This window comes from Chaetodon auriga, chromosome 7 (assembly GCF_051107435.1).
Source record: "Chaetodon auriga isolate fChaAug3 chromosome 7, fChaAug3.hap1, whole genome shotgun sequence".
NCBI classification, from domain to species: Eukaryota; Metazoa; Chordata; class Actinopteri; order Chaetodontiformes; family Chaetodontidae; genus Chaetodon; species Chaetodon auriga.
The window spans coordinates 27,399,742-27,424,032 of record NC_135080.1 but is presented as its reverse complement, the minus strand read 5'-3'; the positions used below and the strand labels follow the sequence as shown (position 1 = coordinate 27,424,032).

The 24,291-nt window shown below is 41.4% G+C and overlaps 1 protein-coding gene across 1 annotated transcript in view; it reads left to right on the top strand.

Annotated features, from left to right (window-relative positions):
• Positions 1-948: 948 nt before the first annotated feature.
• The window catches only part of LOC143323081 (melatonin receptor type 1B-B-like), a 106,688-nt gene continuing 83,345 nt past the window's right edge, over positions 949-24,291 (top strand). The window contains exon 1 of the mRNA XM_076734699.1: positions 949-1,487. Coding sequence (XP_076590814.1) covers positions 1,292-1,487 — 196 coding nt within the window. The 5' untranslated portion in view covers positions 949-1,291. The remainder of the gene's footprint in view (positions 1,488-24,291) is intronic.

The window sequence follows — 24,291 nt, the reverse complement described above, 5'->3', positions numbered from 1 at the left end:
GTAAAACTCTCCTTTACACTGGATAAGATAGAAGTCACCTGTGTTACTTTTTTTGATTAGACCAGACCTTACAACATAATAAACTTCATTTATTTAGCACTCTCAAAGATTTAGTGCTCTGGCAATAATAAGAGTTACCATCAAACTTGTGGAATAGTTTATACCAAATAGAACAAATGCAAATCAGTGCAGGTGGAAATGAACAGCAACTGCTTGTGAATATTTGACAGCATATTGATCCCACAGTATTTAGTTGATATATGCACCTGTTTGTTTACGTAAAGGTGGTTGCTGCACGGAAATAAAGAAGCACTCTCTAAACCACATTAACACATTGCTTTTATATTCCAACCTTAAAATACCATTATTATGGTCATTTAACTGGACGAATGTACAGGTTTCAGCTGGCAGCTCACACACCAACGGTGTGATTAAATATTGTTTAGACTCCAAGATTGCCAACTCTCACACCTTTGCTGTGAGACCTCTTTATACTAGAGCTACTGTGACAATTATTACATCTATAATTGATATGAAACATCCTTACGATGAGACAAACAGATTATGCCAAGATCCACTGAATATAACTTAATGAATGTGTGTGTGTATATATATGTGTGTGTGTGTGTGTGTGTGTGTGTGTGTGTGTGTGTGTCTGTGTGTGTGTGTGTGTGTGTGTGGAGATATCCTTTATTTACCTGACCTTATTTATATTTAATTAGCAACAAAAGACCACTAAGTGGAACAAACTAGTGACGCTGACAACTAAAACACATTCTTTGTTTTTGTGACTAGTGAAACAGCTGGATGAAACGTTCAAATGGCCTGCAGCATCGCCACAGTGAACAAAAGCCATCTAGTGTTCATTACAGTACGGCACAGTCGCTGTAGAGACCGTAACGGAATGCTAGAGGAGGTTCGGAGAGTCGCCTCGTGTCCCGTAGACAACAGAGATCGAGGGCGGGGGATGAGGAGCATGAAGTCTGGAGAGATAGGGCAGGGGAAATAAAAGGAGGAGGAGGAGGAGGAGGAGGAGGAGTACTCATGTTGCGCATCTCTGCACTCAGCATCCAAAGTCTCGGCCACCGCCACCCGCTCCAGGTGGACTGGCAGCGGGCGGCGGAACGGCATCGGACTCTGGCGCAGGTTACGCGGCTGTACGCAGTGACAAGGCAGAGGAAACCCGCAGCCACTGACGGACACAACTGGCATTTTTGGCCGTCACAGTGAAGCAACATTTCACCGATCACTCACACCGAACACAGGGTGTGAGGGAGGGGAGAAAGGGGCAATGGACATTCCGCAGGATGAGTCGCTGTTGAAGAACCGGACGGAACACGGGCCAGAGCCGGGCCAAGGTGCAGCGCGCCCGGCATGGGCAATCACAGCGCTGGCCAGCGTGCTGATCTTCACCACTGTGGTAGATGTCCTGGGAAATCTGCTGGTCATCACGTCTGTACTTCGGAACCGTAAACTACGAAATGCGGGTAAGAAGCTGAAAGCTATTGTTATATAGCCTACCGGTGTGTGTACGTGTAAATACGAAAGAGAGATGCAGACAGAGAGCATGGAGCTCAGGGTATTTCATATGTGAGGTCTGCAGTTAAATGTCATTCAGAGGTGATCTGGGCTTTATTGTTATGGACAACAAATCAGGACGATCGAGTGAATCAGTGCGTTCATACTAAAGTGTCTTACAATATAAACAGGGTAACCTGAGTCACATGGTGTTTGATTAAAATATGATTGTTGCCATCAGCAGAGAATGGATGAATGAATGAAATTACACATTTGTATAGCTCCTGTAGACATGAATTAATTTTAATTCATTCATTCGTTCATTCACTGTTTTACTGAATTAGTTGTTTTCAGCAGCCTGTCTCATTCTTAATGGTTTACCTAAACTTGTCAGTCAGATTGTCAATTTCCATTCCATCCATTGCTTGAAGGTACAGCAGAACAAAGCCTCTTGCAGGTTGGAGGTTTTGCATGAATATGTCAAATCGATTCAGTTTTATATAAATAAAACGTTTGTTTAATTGACCTTTGTTGGTTAATTTCATTGTATATAAATAAAACCGAACTGACAAAAGTTGTCTCATTACACTTCTGTATGATATCATATAGTCATATAGGACCAAACCATTTACCAATGGCAATGAGGAAGAAATTCCTTTTAGCAGACAGAAACTTCAAACAGAGCCAGGCTGTGGGTCGGCAGCTATCTGCCTTGACCCATTGAGTTTAGAGCCGGCCGGCTCACACAGGGTGGCCAGCAATTGTATCGACCTGACGGGCGGCTGTGGCTCAGGAGCTAAAGGGGGTCATCCATCACTACTCAGAGGGTCGATGGTATATATATATATACATGTATATATATATATGTGTATGTATATATATATATATATATATATACACACACACACACACACACACACACACGCACACACACACACATTACAGTTCTTAAATTTATTAGACCACCTGTCATAAAAACGAGAAAACATAAATTTTAGAAATCTTTCAAAAACTTGTTTAAAACTAAAAATGTTATTGTTATTTATTTGACAAATAATGAAGTGAAACGACTAAATAGTCCTTTTTCACACATAATAACCAAAAAACCTAATACTTTGTATGGCCTCCTTTGGTCTTGATTACAGCTTGCATCCTTGCTGGCATTGTTTTTATGTACTTTTCAACAGTCTCCTTTGTTATGAGTTCCAAATAGTTTCTAGCTGTTCCCACAGACTTGCTTTAGATAAAACTTTTGTGCAATCAATCTTTGAATCTACTAAATCTCACATTTGTTCAATAGGATTCAAATCCGGACTTTGACTTGACCATTTCATCAGTTCCAGATTCCTTTTTCTTGGTCAAATAGTCTCTGCACAGCTTTGAAGTATGCTTGGGGTCATTGTCTTGTTGGTATATGAACCCCCGCCCAATCAGTTTCAGTCCAGAAGGGATTCCATGATGCACTAAGATGTTGTGGTAGATGGTCTTGTTCATGACATGGTCGATTTTCACTAATTTGCCCACGCCGTTTCCACAAATGGAACCCCATACAATAATGGAATCTCTACCGTGTTTTACTGTGGGTGCAGTGCATCTGGCATCAAATTGTTTTCCAGCTTTTCTGCGACATAAACACGATGATGCTGACCGAAGAGTTCAAGCTTGGACTCGTCCATCCAGAGTACCTTCTTCCAGTTATCAACAGTCCAGTGTTTGTGCTCCCTGGCAAATCTGAGGCCTTTCTGGATGTTTGCAGGCCTCAATAATGGCTTCTTAGCAACTATTCTTCCCTTTAAGCCTTGTTCTGTCAGTTGCCTGCTTATGGTCATTCTCGAGACTTTCTCAGACTCTGATCTAGAAGATCTAGATCTAGAAGCATTCATTCATTCAAAGCATACTTGACCACACGGTGAGAACACCTTATGTCTTTCCCTATTTGTCTCAGAGACCATCCAGCATCATGAAGTACTTTAATGCGGACTCTTTCATTTTCAGTGAGCTCTCGAAGTTTTACCATTTTGAACGGGAATGAGGAATTTCAAACTGAATTCACCTTTTTATACCCAAATTTGAGCTGGCTCACCGGGCTTCTCTGAGAAGTCAGAAATTAATCAATCATAACGTTCAACCACTAAAACTATTTTTTCTGTTCAGGAATGCAAGTAAATAACTATAATTTGACATATTAATCAAGAAATAATAATGTGCTTTACTATTTTTTCATTTTTTTTTGTAAATCAGTAAATTTGAAAATTCATGGATAACAATAATATATTTTAGCATTAAAAATATCATTTCAGTTAAAGAGCTTAACATATTGGTGTATTCACCATTACAGAAACATAAAAAATGATTTTGGTAATTACCAATGCTGTTAATTTAGGGCAGCTGTGGCATAAATCTTACTTTGGGTGGTGGTCTAATAAATTTGTTAGGCACCTTATATGTATATATACAGTACATGTACATACATGCATGCAGACCACACATGAGCCCAGCCAACACCTGAAGTCATGCTTCACTTTACTCCAATCATACCAGGGATCTCTGATCTGTCATCTGTATGTGACAGCAGGGTCAATTAGGGCTTGCAGGTAGGGCATAGGGAGACAAATAATTTTAGAGGCATTGTGTGTGATTTCATGGAGTTTGTTCCTGCTGGTGACAGTGAGCATAGTGAAGTAGCATATGGAGCAGTCCAAGAGGATGGGTTCTATAAGGCTCAGGTACAAATGTACAAGAGGAGCAGAAAGTGGGGTGTGTCTGAGTTCCATGAGTTTCCAAGTGAGGGAGGACCTCTGTTGTCAGCATTAACTGATGTTGGTAGTGTGATGATAAAAGCTGAATTTACTGTCAAGGGTGCAAGGTACTTGAGGCTCTCCACCATCTCACTGCTCACTGTTGATGGACAATGTGGCATACTAGGTTTGTTGCAGGTTTCAATGAGGAGTTCCTTGGTCTGGCAACATTCAGGGGTAGACGATTCTTTGTGCACCACTGAGTGAAATGGGACATAAAGTACTGACAGGCCATGGCTGAGTTAAGGTCTTTGAGAAGTGTAAGTATGATTGTGTCATCTGAATATTTGAAATACTGTGTAATTGCTTAGGAACTGTGATAGTTATCTGTTGGTGATGATGATGGGTGATGTTGTGGTATCCACCCTAATGTACTGGACTAGAGATGCAATGATTATTGATTTTGATTGTACAATTATAGTCTGAGGAATAATCACGGTTTCACGATTATCACGATTATCATACATTAATTAATTTCACAACACTACTAATGAACTAATGTATAAAATCACATGGACATTCTTTAGAGATTTTAATGTGCTATTTATTGCTGTCAGAAATAACATAGTAATCAAATAATACAGTACAAAAATAATAAATAAAGATAAACAAAAACTCCCTTTGGAATTAAATAAAGTGACCTCTGCTCTGTAAACATCCATGTCAGTATTTCCCTTTTGAAAAAAATAAACAAAAATCTGTGCCTGTTTGGAATTAAATAGAAGCTACATATTATTATAACTTTTATATATAACTTATATTATAACTTTATTGATAGTGTTTTACACCTGGTATATTAACCTACAAAGCCCAGAGTTTACTCAACACAAATGGGAAGAAGCAAACTGTGATGTTAAACGGTCACTGACAGAAGCCCTTGAGAGGAGCAATTTTGTCTTCCATAGGCAAACATGCCGCTTTGCTGCTGTTTGTTAACATTGAACTAAAAGCTCAACTCTCACCGCTATGCCACTGATTGTAAGTGACACGTTTATATTTAACTCCCTACAAACTCAATGTTTCATTAAATAACTTGCCGTAAACGTAATTTAACTCAGTTATTATGTGTTACCTTTACTTTGCCGTGTAAAGTTGGGTGGTGATCCTGCAAATGCTTCATTAAGTTCGATGTGTTTGACCCTTTAGCTGGAACTTTCTTTCGGCAGGTTTTGCAGACAGGTGATCCGTCGTCTCGAATGACTCCCTGGTCATTCTTATTGTATCCGAAATGCTCCCACACTGCCGACTTCACTCTTTTCTTCGGTGGAAACAAAGTTTCGCTGCCCGGTCCTTCTGCCATTGCTAAGCTACTGTAGCGTAGCCTCCATATCTCTTGATATGCACGGCACTATAGCAGGTGCACTGCTGTTGTAACTTTGTTTTCATTCCGTGCAGGTTGCGCCGAAAATAATGTACCAGCATAATGTCCATTTTTTGCGATTGAGAACAGAAACACTCGGTGTAGCGGAGCCTTTGGGATTAAATAACCGTGACGTTTTAAAGCGCGGTTAATAGTAAAATCGGTTAATCACTGCATCCCTAGTTTGGACTCTGTTACTGAGGAAACTGTGCAGTGGATGAGGGGAGGGAGGACATTGACAAAGGAGCTAAAATCAGTGAATGGAACCCAGGCATGCTAGCAAGGGGAGTCCAGGTGCTGAATGATGGTATGGAGAAGACATGCCACATCATTCTTCATCCCTTGGCTATATGCTATATGCTTGGCTGCATATGCAAACTGGTGGGGATCTAGTGTATAATGAAAGTAAAAACATTCAGAGAAAGTAGGAGAAAATTTTAAGAACAAAAGCAAAAAAAAAAAAGTGCATTTGCATCGGTTTCCTAATAATGTGACTAAAAACAAAAAGGAGAAATCACTCACTCACTCTGTAAATATAAGGATGTACGTTTTTCATTGACTGAAATATTTTGCTCTAGGCTAGGCATCATAAAAAACATCAAAAAAGTAAAAAAAAGAAAAAATCATGCAGATTCACAGCAGAGACAGAGAGAAAGAGATAAGATTTTTTTTTTTTGCCATTTATGTTCAACCTCCTTTATTCTCTTCTTTGATGTATGATGTCATTGTTGATCCAAGGGGTTGTATTAATAACTGGGATTGCATATCTGGAAGTGGCGCAGGAGCATCAAGGGCTGATGTACACAAATCATTAAACCAACTAACGTGGTCGTCAATGTTAGTGACATAAATTGGGCAGTTGGCCAGATTAGAAAAGTATGTACACGTAAATGTGGCTGCAGACAGCTCATTAAAGATGTGAGAGCGGATTTCACATTTCTGCGTTATTGCAGAAGGTAGTAAAGGTGCATCATAGATGATACATTTGTGGAGAGACAAAGTCAGTCTTGTTCAGGGAATTTAGAGACATGCCTAGAGTAAAAACTAAGTCAAGGATGTGTCCGCAGTTATGTGTGGGGCCAGAGACATGCTGCACAAGAATGAAGGGGTTCAGAAATGTTTAAAAATATGTGCAAATGAGTTAAAGGGGTTGTCAGTGAGAATGTTAAAGTCACTGGCTATAATGGCCTGATCAAATTTAAGCACGAGAGGATAGTAACTCAGAGAATTCATTGAGAAAACCCATATTTCAGTTGGGAGGTCAGTAAATGATTACACAATGAATTGAATTATATAGAATACTTTCATAGAATTTTAAAAGATAAAAGTTTAAAACTGATTAAAGAACCAAAACTAAAAGGAATACAAGTGAGATGATTCTTAAAAACAGTTACACCAACACCATGGCCAGTTAACCCAGGTGCATTCAGTGATGCACATGCTTGATGAACTGGCTGGCACTTCTGTTGCCAGGATAAGCTCATCCTTGTTTTTGAGATCCCGCTTCAGCCATCTGATGTCATCTTGTAACTGTAAGTATGCCAGCAGGCAGTATCCACAAACAGCCATGATGAAGTTCAGTTGTTTTAGAGACCAGCTGGCAATAGCACTAGCAACTAGGCTAAAAACAAACCTAGCACTAGCTGAGCTAGTGAAGGAGCAGTGACTCCCAGGCCAGGGAGTATAAGTGTAAAGGCAAAGGCAACAGTCCACAAGCAGCAATAAAAGTTGGTAAATCCAGTATAGAAGTCAAAAGCTAGGCAAGACAAACAGAAGAAGCAATTTTGAGCGGTTTCCTGGGTGTGACGTATGTCCACCTAATAGTTAGAGCTAACCAGGAAATGATCAGTTACTGTCAGACTCCATTTCTCCACTTGAAAAACAGGATGTCTGATGGAGCTTTTACACGAGAAGTACATTTATGGTCCTTTGAGAGAGTCACCCTGTGGGTAATTGTGTTCTAGCTGGCTAGCTGGTCTAATGTGTGTCTGTGGGGGAGTGTCACAGTACATAGCCATAGCCTTGCAGTTTGTCATGGTTAATGTCAGTGTTTGCCAGCCCAAAAAAAAAACTTTGTTAAACTCATATATGCAGCACAGTTTCAGTGGGCCATTAATGCCATTGAAGACAAATAAATTTTGTTCATGTAAAACGTGTCACATTTGTGTAAGCAGGGGCCCAGGGAAGCAAGGAGCTGAAACCAAATGTAGGACTCCAGACAGGCAGGTTGAAAAAACTAAACTGAGCCTTAGTAATGTACTGCTGACACAAACATTAAAAAAATAAAAAAAAATAAAAAAAATAGGCGGGTGAAAAATTGAGGAAACCGGCTAAAGCAGATCCAAGAAAAAAATGTAATACCAAAAAACTAAACTAATGAGAGCAAACCAAACATCTTGAAACTGTATCATGGAGGAACAGGAACATGAACCCGAATGCAGTCCAAACATGGCAGAGCTGGTGCTGGTGCAACCAGCAGCTATGTGTCAGAGGCAAGCTGGGGCTCCAATTAGCCAGTGTTCTGCTTCATGGGCTGACACCACCAGGGCCTGGAGCTTTGTTTGAGTGGAGTCTCATCAGCTGTCTTCTCACCTGGTCAACATTGAAGCACACTGTGGAGGTGACAGGTGGGGGAGGGTTGCCAATCTGATTTTGAGTGATCAGGCCTGATTTGCAGTCAGCCTCCTAGTTATTCCCAAAAGTGTTGGATAGGGTTGAGGTACAGCTCAATGTCAAGGTCTTCCATTCCAAACTGGGAAAACCATTTCTTTATGGAGCTGACTTGTGTACTGGGACATTGTCATGTTGAAACAGGAAAGGGCCAAACACACACTATTTCCACAAAGTTGTAAGCACACTGTTGAGCATACTGCCTCCACCAAACCAGGAAAAATAGAAACATACCGAAAGTTCACTTACACTAAGTGCGACAGGAGAGTCCACACATTTCTGGGCAGGTAGTGTACTGTATCTTTTAAGTCTGTTGAGAATGTTGTGCAAAAATATTCTGATGCTGATACCTAAAATTAGCAGTTTTGCAGGAGGTAAATGGCCAAAACTGGGGCTTTCAGCACAGTACTGCATTCAATATTTCTAGGGTGTTTTCCCCCCAGTTTAAAAAGAAATTGAGACTGTCTGCAGTTCACTGCTTCTAGCTACACAAAACCCAGGGGTCAGTAGTTTGAGGGGTTGTAAATTGGTGCAGTTGGCTTATAACTACTCCGGGATTTTTTTGTTCTCTTAATTTCACTGAGATGGTAGCAAAATCTAATGTCATTACTTACTTTACCTATTACTATTATATCATATTAAAATATTAAAATACAGTATGTCACTGTGAAGTCACTAAACTCTATGAAACACTTTAAATATTGGTATATTATGCAGGATTTAAAATGATAAAGTGACCCAGTATCCTACAAAAAGACAGTACACCCCCCAGTAAACTGCTTGTCTCTAACACACGCTGAACCAGTTGAATGTGATGTAAGTATAGTAGTACAGTATTTAAATTCTTAACTTATCTTAAAGTGAGGACTTCCGGTTGTGGCATGCAACTGAGTGGATGTGTGGGGCTAGGTTCTGACGAAATTAATATATTTCTACCATATCTTCGTATCCAAATCGAGCAACTTGTGACCCAAAATATTTGCCAATATAGGCTGCATTTCGGATGATGTCTAAAAATCGAGGGAGAAGTCGACCACCTCCTAATGATGAGAAAAAGACAGACGTTGAAACTCTACACGAGGGCGACACGGAAGACCAGACATCTAGCAAGATTTTAACCCAATTGGAGACTAACTTCATCTTCATCTTATTATAAGGTATGGTTAATAAGGTGGTTGCATAAGCTTAGCTTACTGACTTCATCATGAGTGGTCATACTAAAATAAATAGAATTTCATGGAATGTTAGGAGTCTTAGGAAGATAGTGAAATTGGAACAAGTGTCTAGGTTGAAGGAGCTTCAAAAACAGATAGCTTTTAATTCAAGAAACCCATTTACTTTCCAGTGAATACATCCCATTAAAAAGAAGGTGGCAAGGTCAAGTATCTATATCTGCCTCATTCTCCTCTCATGCCAGAGGGGTGGTGTTAAGTATTTTGATCTTACGTGGCCTCCGTCGGAGAAACCCAAAAGGGGTTATGGGTAATCCCCCAGACTTCTATGTTGGTTACTGTTGCTATGCACGCTGAGCCTGATCTGCGGTTGCAGAATAAAAAGTTAACGTGACGTCGTAGTCTGAGTCATATGTTTATGATAAGGTATTGTAACAGTTAAGACATAACAAAAGTGGCGACGAGGACATCTGAACCAGCACATGTTGTCCACGATGAACAAAGAAGTTTATTTGTTTTCATCTCTGCCTTCCCGCCGGTGCTTCGCTCAGACTCAGGTGATAGACAGAGCTGCTGCACGGAGTGTCCGCCATGTGTGCTCACGACGGCTATTCCGGCGCAGACAGCTAAGGGGTGTTCTGGCAATTTTGTACTAAAAAGCACAGAGTCGTTCGTTGTCTTTCTGTGAGTTTATTCTGACGCCTGCAGACGGACTCCCTTCTTGTTGTCTCGAGTGTGAGATGGCAAGAAAGAGCCCGGAGCAAAGAAGTTGATAGATTATATACAATATATTATCTTTGTAGACAGGATGACTCTGTTCTATCATCAGAACAATGTCAGCACAATAGGCACGTCATAATGTGTTGTACAATCAGGACACAAGGTTCACTTAATCAGTGCATAATAACATACTGTACGTGGTTACATGGTCAGCAGATTATGACATACGCACGCACCTAATCATATGATATGGTTGTTCATTTGGCTTTAAGACAGTGAATACTTATGATTAAGTACAGAGAAGATGAATAAGAAGAATTCCCATTACAGGGGAAAGGAGCAGAGGACAGCAGACAGTTTTTAGTAAGTAACGCTGTGAGTAGCGCTGTGAATTTTGAATCAAGAGTACTGAAAGGAGCCTGCTGTGAGGGGACACAGCGTCACATAACCAGGAGCTTAAAATCACTGGAGTTATCGGCTCAATCGGACCTTTTGACGAGAGCATAGAGCAATGTTTTGACTACTTTTTTTGACTACTTCGTCGTGGCTAATGGAATAAGTGATGACAAGATAGTGCCCACTTTTTTAAGTGTGATAGGCCCAAAGACTTTTAACTTGCTACGCAACCTGCGACAACCAGCAAAGCCAGGCAACAAAACATACAAGGATATTGTGGACACACTGACAGGACATTTGTCACACAAGCCTTGGTGATTGCAGAAAGATTCAGATTTGACGAACGCAACCAGGATGAGGCTGAGTCTGTCACAATGTTTTTTGCAGCACTACGCAAGTTAGCCGAGCATTGTGAATTCAAGGATGCTTTGAATGACACCTTGAGAGACAGGCTTGTGTGTGGATTAATCACAGAAAGTGACTTGACTCTTGAGAAAACCATTAATATTAGTGTAACAATGGAAATGGCATCAAGAGAAGCCCAGCAGCTAAATGCTACAGGAAGAGTGCATAAAATTAGCAGTGGAACAACCAGTGGTAAACAAAATGTAAAATGATCATGTCTTCGCTGTGGTAAATCTGGCCACCTGGCCTCAGCATGCTGGTGTAAGGACATGGATTGTCACCACTGTGGAAAGAAAGGACATGTAGAACGGGCATGCAGGAACAAAAAGAGCACTGACAAAAGCTCAAAGACTGAAAATAAAAAATACTTTCTGAAACACAAAAAGAAAACACATGTTCATACAGTTAAGCTTGACAGTGAGAGGAGAAGTGATTCTTCAGAGGAAGAACTGCCTGCATCAGTATGTACTGTATGGATAATGAGTGCGGATGAGAGCTCAGATGCTTACTGGGCCAAACCCAAGTTGGAGGGACATTCAGTGAAAATGCAGATAGACACTGGATCAAAGGCATCGCTAGTGTCACACAAAATCTATAGAAAATGCATGAGCCACCTTCCTCTACATCCCTCAGACACAGTTTTTAGGGCATATACTGGACATCCAGTACACATGAGGGGGATGTCTGATGTGACTGTTCAATGCAATGGCCAAACGGCAAGGCTTCCAGTGTAGATCACTACGGGGAATTATCTTGCCATAATGGGCCGGGCATGGCTAAAGGAAATGTGGCTCGATTGGCAAGCTGTAAGGAAATTGTCCCAAGGGACCAGTCATTTGCAGGCAATATTGGAAAAACACGAAGAGGTTTTCCGTGACAAATTAGGCAGCATGAAAAACATGACAGTGAAGCTTCATGTTAAACCTGATAGCAAACCTGTGTTCATGAAAGCCAGGCCAATGCCATACACTATCAGACCCAAAGTGGACGCTGACCTCGACACTCTGGTCAAGACTTGAGTCTTGGAGCCTGTGACGATCAGTGAGTGGGCCACACCCATCGTTCCGGTACCCAAGAAGGACGGGGGAATTCAGACCTGTGGAGACTTCAAGGTAACCCTGAACCCAGTGCTAGCAGCAGAGCAATATCCACTACCCCTGATCGACGACTTAATTGCTGGACTGAGTGGGGGACAGAAATTCAGCAAAATCGATCTCAGTCAGGCTTATCTACAAATGCATGTGGACGAAAAGTCAAGGGAGCTGCTGACGATCGACACACACAAGGGACTTTTCAGGTACTGCAGACTGCCTTTTGGCATCACTTCAGCCCCCACACTGTTTCAGCGAGCTATGGACCAAATCCTAAGCGGGCTACCTAGAGTGCAGTGCTATCTGGATGATATCCTATGTGCTGGAGCAAATGATGAAGAGCATCTGCGCAACTTGGATGCTACTCTCCAAAGACTGAAAGAATATGGCTTGAGAGTCCGTAAGGGAAAATGTGAGTTCTTCCAACCATCAGTGGAATATCTTGGACATGTGATTGATGCAAAAGGACTGCACATTGCACCATAGAGCTATTGTCAATGCTCCCCCCCCCCCCCCGTCAGCCAGTTACGATCCTTTTTTGGGTTGTTGAACTATTATTGACTTTTCATTCCCAACTTGGCATCGTTGCTACAACCGCTGCATGAACTGCTACGCCAAGATAAAACATGGAAGTGGACAACCAGCTGTCAGGATGCTTTTAAAAAGATAAAAGATGTGCTGACTACATCAGAGGTCCTGACGCACTTCAATCCTGCACTTCATCTTCAACTCGCCTGCGATGCCTCTCGCTATGGGGTGGGGGCAGTTATCTCCCACATACTGCCAAGTGGTGAGGAAAAGCCAATTGCTTTTGCATCAAGGACATTGAACAAGGCAGAGTCTAAGTATGCCCAACTTGAGCGAGAGGCATTGAGCATTGTTTTTGGAGTCAGAAAATTCCATCAGTACCTATATGGAAGGAAGTTTACGCTTCTATCCGACCACCGACCACTCATAACCATCCTCGGCCCACACACCGAAATAAACCATCCCTCACTGCATCCCGACTACAGAGGTGGGCTTTACTGTTGTCGCCGCATTCATATGACATTAAGTATCGCAAGTCTGATGCTCACTGCAATGCGGATGGTTTATCCAGACTGCCACTCCCAGCCTCAAAGCCAGAGTCAAACACAGTGGACATTGTCTACTTCAGGGAGGTGAGAAAAGCACCCGTTTCAGCTGCACAGGTCAAAAGGGAGACGCGCAATGACCCCGAGATGTCTACAGTCATGGACATCATCATCAAGGGTCAGCCTGCTGGTGATAACCCAAACCTGAAGCCCTACCTCGGGAGGAGATTGGAGCCGTCAGTCCAGTCTGGGTGTTTGCTGTGGGGTAGGAGAGTGGTTATTCCACAGTCACTTCGCACAAAAGTGTTGCAGCAACTTCATTCAGGACACAGTGGAATAGTACGGATGAAGGAATAGCAAGAAGCTACTTTTGGTGGCCAGGCATGGATAAACAGATTGAGAATATGACCAAAAGTTGTCCATCTTGCCACAAAGTCAGAAACAACCCGCCACCGGCTCCCTTCACCCCTGGGAGTACCCACAGGAGCCATGGTATTGTGTGCACATTGATTTTGCAGGACCACTTAAAGACAAGATGTTCCTTGTAGCTGTTGATGCACATAGTAAATGACCTGAGGTGGCGATCATGAGATCAACCACCACTGAAAAGACAATTGAGAAGCTAGGAGAAATGTTTAGTGCTTTGGATCTCCAGCACAGCTAGTCTCTGACAATGGACCCCAACTTGTCTCACAAGAGATGACTGCATTTCTACAAGCTAATGGAGTACGACACATTAAGTCAGCACCCTATCACCTTGCAACAAATGGCTTTGCTGAGACGTTTGTTCAGACCCTGAAACATGCACTTAAAACATCACAAGGGCAAGGAACACTATATCAGAGACTGCACAATTTCCTGCTAAACTACCGCAACAGTCCGCATGCCACCACAAAGACACCTCCTGCCAGCCTAATCCTAAAGAGAGACCTGTGCACCACCTTTGACCTCCTAAATCCCTCATCAGTAAAGGACATTGTTCATCATCAACAAGAGAAACAGATTATGTGCAGAGAACAGGCCAAAGACAGAGTTTTCACTTCAGGAGAATCTGTGCTGGCGAGAAACTGCCGTGGTAAAGTGGGTCCCTGCCACTGTTATTGCCCAAACTGGACCCATGTCCTACACAGTCCAAACTACTGATAGTGTCTGGAGAAGACACGTGGATCAACTCCTCCATATTCCCTCTGTGCCTGCGGAGCTGTCTCTGGGAGAATCTTCAAGTCCACCCACACCAGTTCACCTACCAGCACTAGTGCAGAACCCAGCCATGCCCGAGACCAAGGATCCAGCTGTAGATGTGCCTGTAGAAGGGACAGAGACATCCCCCTGTGCATCAGCACCTGTAACAAGTTCACCACTACAGGACACCAATGTTCCCTCAGACCGCAGATATCCTGCAAGAGAGCGGCGACCTCCCATCCGCCTGACTTTGTAGATGAAATACTACAGTCTCATGCCAGGGAATTCCTCATAGATTATTCATAGTTATTGTTCTTTTAAAAAAAAAAAAAAGAAAGAAAGAAAGAAAAAAAAGTTAAGCTTGATGTAATAAGAACAATTAGTTAATTGTTTAAAAACTGTTAGATAGTATGAAAGGAGGGAAAGCACCAGGACCGGACAGTATTCCTATTGAAATCTACAAAAAGACATGCTGTTGGTTCCTTTATTGAACATGTGTAAAGAATCATTTAAGAGGGGGAGCTGCCGCCATCATTACGGAATGCACTTATTACTTTAATATTAAAGCCAGGAAAGCTGTCCATGAAGTGTGAATCCTATCGTCCCATTTCTTTGATTAACAATGATATGAAAATAATAGCCAAAGTTCTTGCCAGAAGGTTAGAGAAACACCTACCAGCTGTTATTGCACTGGATCAAAATGGCTTTTATTAAAGGAAGACAAGGCTCTCACAATATTCGTAGGTTGCTGAATATTATACATGCCAAGAAAGAAAAACCTGATATGGCTGTGATAGGACTTGATGCAGAAAAAGCCTTTGATAGGGTCGAGCACAAATACCAATTTGAGGTGCTAAACCGTTTTGGAATAGGCAGCTATTTTCACAAGTGGATTAAAATGTTATATCATGACTCAACGGTTTCAATGACCAACTACAGTGTTTCCTCTACATTCATTTAGGAGTGGCGGGCCGCCATTCCTAAATCCTAGCCGCCGCTCCTTCAAATTTCTTTTTTTTTTCTTTGTCGCAAATACACCACTGCCACATGTCAGAGTCCGACGTTAATTACTCGCGAGCCTTGAAAGTGACATCACGTCAAGCACCCAGGCAACAGGTCAGAGAGTCAGAGGAGTGTCGTCTTGGAAAATAGGGCAGCGACTTACTGGAGAAAAAGTTGACTTATTAGCTTAAGATAACTCATAATAGATTTTACAAGTTAAATAGACATTCGCAAAATATTCATGGCCAGCTAACGTTACGTAACATATCGGTAGCTTAAGTTAATTTGGCCCGGTGGCAACTCAGTGTCGCTAACATGAGTAAACTAATTGATAGCACTAAGCTAGTATCTACACGCCATGATGTAACTGCTGACTGCATTTTCAGATGAGCTTGATGAAAATGACGCTAGTCAGGTATCGTTAGCCTTTTACTGACTCATAAATGATGATGGTTAGGTAAAAAATTGTGTCCACACTTGTAATCAGATGTGATGTTAGTGTAAATTATCTAACGTTAATGCTTTATGTAATCGTATAAGACAAGTAACATTAGACAGGGAGGAGCAGTGGAACAAAGTGAAGGAGAGCACATCACAGCAGGGGGAGAGCCGAGTGAAGGAGCAAGAAGGAAGGAGCAGGAGAGCAAAGTGATGGTGCAGCCTCTGAGCCTTAGAGCTCTTCTGTAAAAACCCAGAAAAATGAATTGTTCTGAGCCTGGGTGCAAACTTTGCATTATTTAAATTATTATTTATTGTTTTTATATTTATTTATTTAATTTTATTGTTTTATTTATTTTTTATTTTTACATTCAGCCTTTAAAAAGCAATTTTCAACTGGCCATTCAATAAATAGCTTGTAAAAGAAAAATCTGCAATCAAGTGTCATTTGTTTACACTGCCACGGCTCCCTGGAGAGCCTGCCCCCACTGCTGAAAAAAATCCTAGAGGAAACACTGAACTAGATGGTATCCAAACAGTTCTCTCTTTCCAGAGGCACAAAACAGGGATGTCCTCTGTCTCCCCTTATTTTTGTTATGGCCATTGAACCTTTAGCGATGGCAATTAGAAGCAACACTGAGATAGCTGGTATCAAAATTAATAATATTGAGAATAAAAAAGGATGGTTTGCTGATGATGTTGTTATATTTTTGACAGACTTGAAACAATCTATACCTACTTTATTAACTTTAATAGGAACATATGGCAGCATCTTAGGTCACAAGGTTAATGCATCTAAATCTACAATCCTCTTTTTGAAAAGATCTGAGAGATTGAATCCACCACTAAGTACTCCTTTTAGGAATATTATGGACAGCTTTACATACCTTGGAGGAAAAATCACACCTACAATAGAATCCATTATACCAACTAATTATAACCTGGTGATTGAGTCAGTAGCAGAATCTATTGACAGATGGAAATCTTTGCCACTCTCCATGATATTAATGTTCTGAAGATGAATATTTTTCCTAAGTTTCTTTACCTTTTTCAATCCACCCCACTTGCTCCCCCTTGAATTTCTTTGTTAAAATGAAAAAACTTTTTTGTAATTACATTTGGAACAGTAGACGCTCAAGTCTGCGCATGACCCAGTTGTACTGACCCTGTTGCAACTTCTGAAACCCCCTTATACCTCTACCTTTACTCGGCAAATTTAGCCACTCTGAAAAAGCACTTTGTTAGAAAGACACTGATAGTATGGCACAAGGTGTTATCTTTAGACAGGGGTATCAGTAAGATTTCAGATCTGTGTGAGAATGATCATCTTTTGAGTTTTACTGAGATCAAGCGAAAGTTTAGCATTGAGTCTTAACATTTTTTCAAGTATCTTCAGATAAGAAGCTTCATAACAAAGACACAGAGCTCTGTAAATCCTCCCTCATAAAATTCTTCGGAAAGGACAGTTCTGAACTGTGATGGAGCGGCTGGATTGATCTCAATGTTTTATCAGATTATCATAGATGCAGCAAAAGAATTTCCAGAGGATAAAAGATTAGCATGGTGTTCAGACCTTAATGAAGATATCACTGTAGAAGAGTGGCAGGATAAATGTTTCCAATGCCAAGTACAAACAATAAATACAAGGTTCAAACTCCTCCAGTACAAATGGTTGATGAGAACATACTTCACTCCAGAATTACTGCATCGTATTTAGTAGGGTTGAGCCGGATACTCAGATGAGTATGCGGTACGGATAAAGCATTTTTGACGAGTACGAGCATGATATGAGTAAAACTCGTCAATATCCGTGCTCGTGCTGAAGGAAAATCCTCACTGGGTTACTGACTGTCTTCACACTCTGTGACAGTGACTGATCTGTCTGTGCTTGGCTTGACTCTAGCTCACGTTGCTCTCTTCAGTACACCTTAGGTTTTCTTCAGCTCGCCTCTATTTCGGTTTGTATGATATTTAAACTTACTTGGTGAACTTGTTTCATAACTTACTCGGTGCATTTGACAAGACAGAGCTGCCTCCAGAATGTTTTTTTTTTTTTTTTTTTTTTTAACCGTCTGCTTGCTCTTAGTTTGGCTGGTGATATAAAGTCAGTTGGAAAACTTTGCTCGTACTGAACGCGGTGCTTTTGAGAAGAATACAGTGAACAAGGCTGACATTATTTCCCTGTTTGCCATCACTGGATGTTTGCATGAATCACCAAGTTCACACAGATCATTAAAAAATAAACAGTCTTACAGACCACTTACACACTTACACACATACAGCTGAACACACAAAGTAGCCCATATTAATATTTTTATTGTATATCAATTTCAGACTTAAAATAATGTACTGATTTAAGCCCCACCCATTTCCATTAGGCCCCGCCCACTACAAGTACAGATATGGTTACAGATAATTTAGATGGTTGAACAGATATAGATACAGATACAGATAGTGGTGTACTCGCTCATCCCTAGTATTTACCCTAATACACCAGATACTTGTGTCAAATGTGGTATACATAAAGGTAGTTTGTTGCACTGCCTCTGGGAATGCACTCTCATTCAAGATTTTTGGAAAGATGTTATTACAGTTGTATCTATCTTTGTTAAGGAGCAACTTCCACTCTGTCCCAAGCTTTGTATTTTTGGATGTTTCCCAGCAGGCTGTACACTTAGCAATAGCAGGAAGAAGATGGTCATATTTTCTCTTCTTGAAGCTAAACATAAAATTGTTTATTATCATTATTTATTGTCGTGGAAGTCTGTTCACAGACCAAGCAAGCAAATCTAGGGGCTACTGCAGTGCCTTGTCTTAGAAAAAATTACATATGTCATTAAAGGGAAATATGACACATTTGTAAAGATTTGGGGCTCATTTATGGAGTTTCTGGAGGGGGACAATTTCATGACAGCTTTGTAGTCTACTGTTTTTGTTTGTTGCTTGTTTTGTTGTTTTGTTGTTGTTTTTTTATTTTGTTTTTGTTATCATTTTTTTTTAATCAATCCTGCTGTCATGAAATTTAATTTACAAAAATATTTACATCAATAAGATGGATTTTATGTGAGCCACAGGTCTTAAAGATGGGTTTTTGCCACCAATTGTGTCTTTGTGTCAGAGGTTTATTTTCCTCATCAAAATCAGCTAGTAACTAATAGGATCAATGTAAATTTTGAGAAACAGAACATTACAGCATATAGTTATTTTTCACAACCCCACAGCAGCTCCTACCTTTATGCTGCATCGGCCTCAAAATTGTACTTAAGCACAGTACTTCACTAACTGTTTATTTCCACCACTGCCAGCAGTTCATTTTAGCCTCTTTATTTTGTTTGTCTCTGTATCCTGGTTCTATTATGTAATCCAAATAATAAGTCAAATAAATCCTGTGGTTAATAACACTGAGTGAAATTAAATTTTAGTGTATCCCAGAATGCATCTCCTAGCACATTTAAAAAGACAGTAAAAGAAAGCCAAAGGGCTGATAGCAGCTTCTCTCATCTACTGGAGTTCCTAGAAATCACGGCCCACCACTGAAGTGACTGGTTAAATCAGTAAATAAATAAGTGTAAGAAGAATATAATACAAACATATAAGCAACAGTTGCTTATAAAGAATTCACTGCTATGTACAGCATTGACACAAAGTGGAATTATGAGATAAAATGATGCCAAATAAACAATAACTTATTTAACAAAAAAGACAGAATTCAACAATAAATTCCAGTTATGTGCCTTACACGCGATATCAAGTACTTCAAACTTCAAACTTTATTTATTTATATGGCACTTCTCATACTTAAAAAGCAACACAAAGTGCCTTACAGAGGCTAAAAACAACAAAGAAGAAAACCCAGCCCTCCCGCCCCCATAAATACATACAGAAACACACACACAGACACGTACACACGCGCACACACACCCACACACACCCACACACACACCCGCACACACACCCATACAGACAAGATAAGGGGTAAGCCACCTTTGGGGGCCATCCACACTGAGAGGGCCCCCGGCTCATGACCAGGGGGCGCCGCTCGAGACCACCCCGACCCAGGCAGACAGGAGACCCCACACCAAGGTGCAGAGGCCTCCAGCCATCCAGGCCAGAGCCGTCCCCTCAGCAGCGCCCCCATCAGTAGGCCAGGAGCAGTTCCCAGTGAGGGGGGCCCCCATGAGGAAACGCTTGACCTAAAAACCAAGGACCCCCATGAGGAAACGCTGGAGCGTGAAGGGACTAAGACATAAACATAAAATGAAATAAAATGTGTAAATGAAATAAATAGCAATTAAACATGTTGTTAAGATATGCAACTAAAATAAGATACGAACAAAGATGAACATGCTAAGAAGCGTGAATAAGATAAATCAAACAAATCAATTGAAAGCCTGATTTAAAAAGGTGGGTTTTGAGCCTCTTTTTAAAAACATCAACAGTCTCTGCGGCGCTGAGGCTCTCCGGCAGGCTGTTCCACAATTGGGGTCCATAATAACTAAAGGCCGCCTCCCCGTGTGTTTTAGTTCTTACTTTTGGAATGGTTAAGAGGCCAGTACCGGAGGACCTCAGGGTCCGCGAGGGTTGGTAGGGTAAAAGTAGGTCAGATAAATAAGAAGGAGCAAGACCATTAAGACATTTAAAAACTAATAAAAGAACCTTAAAATCAATCCTGAAACGCACGGGGAGCCAATGCAGCGATCTTAAAACTGGCGTAATGTGCTCCCGCCCTCTGGTCCTCGTCAGCACTCGTGCGGTTGAATTCTGTAGTAATTGAAGGTTGGAGATACTCTTTTTGGGAAGACCAGAGAGCAGGGCATTACAGTAATCTAAGCGACAGGAGATAAAAGCATGCATCAGCACCTCCGTGCTGGCCTGAGAGAGAAACGGGCGGACTCTGGCTATGTTCTTGAGATGGTAAAAAACTATCTTTGTTATGTTTTTGATGTGTGGAATAAAAGTAAGCTCAGAGTCAAAAACCACGCCCAGATTTTTTACAGCATGTGTTGGTTTAAGATCTTGTAGTTTTGGTAAAAGTTTCTCTCTCTGGCCTTCAGGACCAATGACTAAGACCTCTGTTTTGTCCTGGTTGAGCTGAAGGAAATTTTCTGCCATCCATGACTTTATGTCTAAAATGCCCTTTTTAAGGGCATCAATTGGCCCTGTGTCATCAGGAGACGCGGCAATGTACAGTTGTGTATCGTCAGCATAACTATTGAAGCTGATGCCGTGCCTCCTGATGACGTCCCCGAGGGGTAGCATGTACAGATTAAAAAGAGTTGGACCTAAAATTGACCCCTGGGGAACCCCACACTTGATCTCATGGGTTCCTGAGGAACATGCATCCCAACTTACAAAGAAGTGTCGGTCAGTGAGGTATGAGATGAACCAGTTAAAAGCAGTACCTGAGAGGCCGACCAGGTGCCTCAGCCTGTCTAATAAAATGGGATGGTCTACTGTATCGAAGGCGGCGGTTAGATCCAGCAGTACCAAGACTGTGACCTTGTGGTTATCCAAGTTGGACCTGATATCATTTAAAATCTGACTGATGCCTTTCTAAAATGTTATTTTTGTTTAAAAAGTCATTTACTTGGTTAAAAACTAGTTTTTCTAAAATTTTACTTAAAAAAGGTAAGTTCGATACAGGTCGGTAGTTATTTAAAATGTTGGGGTCTAAATTGCTCTTCTTCAGAAGGGGCTTCACCACCGCCGTTTTAAAGGAGGCGGGGAAGACACCTGTCTGAAGAGAGCAATTCACCATGTATAACAGCTGTTCCTCAAAGAATCCGTAGAGTGTTTTAAAAAACGGTGTGGGAATTGGATCTAAAAGGCAGGTTGTAGGGTTTACCTGGGAGAAAACTCGACCAAGTGTCCTTGCATCAACCAGGGCAAAACTCTCCAGTGTTTCCTCAGGTAGAACCTGTGATCCAGACTTGTTGGTAGTTAAAACCTGTTGAGATAAAAGACTGGATCTGATGTTAGCAATTTTGTACCTGAAGTGGTCTGCAAAGTCTTCGCACAGGGTATTTGTTATTGTCATATGAGATCTGTTAAAATTACTGTTTGTTAAAAGATCAATGGTGGAGAAGAGAAATTTGGGATTATTTTTGTGGTCAGAGATTAGTTTTTTGAAGTGAGAAATTCTTGCCTGTTTAATAGTGCTATTGTAAGATTTGAGGTGTTGACGTAAAACTTCATAGTGGACTGTTTGTTTTGATTTTCTCCATTTCCTTTCGGCACTCCTGCAGTTTCTTTTCAGTTGCTTAATTTCCTCATTTCTCCACGGAGGTATAGGTTTTTTCTTAATTGTTTTTGTTAAAAGAGGAGCCACTGAGTCCAGCGTTGACTTCAAATTGCTGTTAAAACTGTCAACGATAAAATCACAGGGTGCTGGTAAAATCTCTGCAGGAGTGCTCTGTAAAATCTGGATAAAATTTGCAGCCACTTCAGGAGTTATGTAGCGTTTCCTCACTGTTCTCACTGGAGCCTCCCGCTGATTAAAACTGGTGATGTTAAAAAACACACAATAGTGGTCAGACACAGCCAGATCCACAACAGAGGACACATCCACGGACAGGCCATAAGTTATGACCAGGTCCAGGGTGTGTCCCCTGTTGTGGGTCGGCTGCGTAACGTGCTGTTTAAAATCCAGACAGTTTAAGAGGTTTAAAAATTCTCTGGATACTGGGTCCGAGCTGTTGTCTACGTGTATATTAAAATCACCAGTTATCAAAATCCTGTTGTAGGTGGTGTGAATGACTGATAAGAATTCAGAGAATTCGCTGATAAAAGAGGATGAATACTTGAGTGGTCTGTAGACGGTTATGCAAAGAATAGGAGGGCTGCTAAAAACAAAGGCATGGTGCTCCAATGATGTAAAACTGTTAAAAGAGACTGCATTTGCAGACGTTGTAATTCTTGTGATGGATGCAGTTCCGCCTCCTTTCTTGCCCCCCCTAGTAGAGAATAAAAAGTTAAAATTTGGTGGGGAGGCCTCAGTGAGAACAGGTGCATCGGTGCCAAGCCATGTCTCTGTAAGGAGAATGCCATCTAGCTTTTTGTCTAAAATCAAATCATTTATGATAAAGGATTTGTTTAAAAGAGAGCGCACATTCAGCACAGCTAATTTGATATCTGTGCTGAACGTGCGCTTAACATGGTGTTTTAAAGGAATGTTAAGAACAGTACTGGGTCTAAAAACATTCCTGGATTTTAACTGTCTGTGTGAAGTGATGGTTCTAATGGAGTGAATGTCCTGAGTTTTTGGTGGCTGAGAGGAGGTTACTGATGTAAAGGTGTGTATGGTGTGGGTGAAACATGTGGTGGACGAGGATGCGGGTGAGTGTGGGGCAGAGGGCCCGTGTGCGTGAGTCATACCATTTAGTCAGGAGGTGGCTGAAGTGCAGGACCGGACAGTGAGATCAATGTTGACTGATAAAAGCCGTGAACCCTCCTGGTTGGGGTGGGGACTGTCCCGTTTAAAAAGGCAAGGTCTGTTTAAAAACACTGTAAAATTGTCCACACACGGAATGCTTTTATTCAGGCAGTATCCCTTCAGCTACAGGTGCAGCTGGCGAAGCCGGCTGGTGATGACGTCACCGTAGCGTGGTGATAATTAGGCGCTTCCCCGTGTCCAACAGGCGGTTGATCAGCGACACGAAGTCCTTCTTCAGGACCTCAGACTGCTGGTTTTTCACGTCATTGATGCCGGCCTCCCTTGAATAAACTAGAAACTCACTCACTTGAACTATTTCTAGTTTATTCAACTCACTTGAATAAACTAGAAATACAGCCAGTGCAAACGGTGTGCAGTGTGCTTAGATGTGAACATATTACTACAACAAGCTTTCACATATGAAAAGACTAAAAAGAGCACACTGCATGTGTTGTGATTTGCTTATCACTGTAGTTGAGTAGGAAAGCGTAGAAATGAAGGGAGCTGTTTAAACACAAATGGTTTATTTACAAGAACAAACAAAATACTAATACAAAATGAAACAAGGGGAACAAGACTCTATTAATCTGTGACATAAAGTACTTACAGTTCAATGGACACAAACAAAGTAAAGACAAGGCAATAACACCCATATTATGGATGAACTAGTCACTGGGACTAAGTAAACAAAGAAGACATTCCTTTATTAGTCACAACACAACGTGCAGAGTTACAGGGGAAACTGCACACGCCATGCTTAAGTGAAATTCTTTTCTCCGCTTTCAACCCATCCCGGCAAGTCCTTCCTCCACAGCAGACCAGGAGCGGTGGGCTGCCAGCCGACAGCGGCGCCTGGGGACCCAGTTCCTTTATGTCACCATTGGTCAGGTGGTGATCTTCTTGCATGTTTTTAGTGTTTTTTTTTTTTTTTTATGGAGGATACCTCAGGTGAACACGGGGAGAAAATGCAAACTCCACACAGAAAGGCCCCTTTCCTCGAGCAGGAGTCACCAACAGCATGGTGGAGGACACGC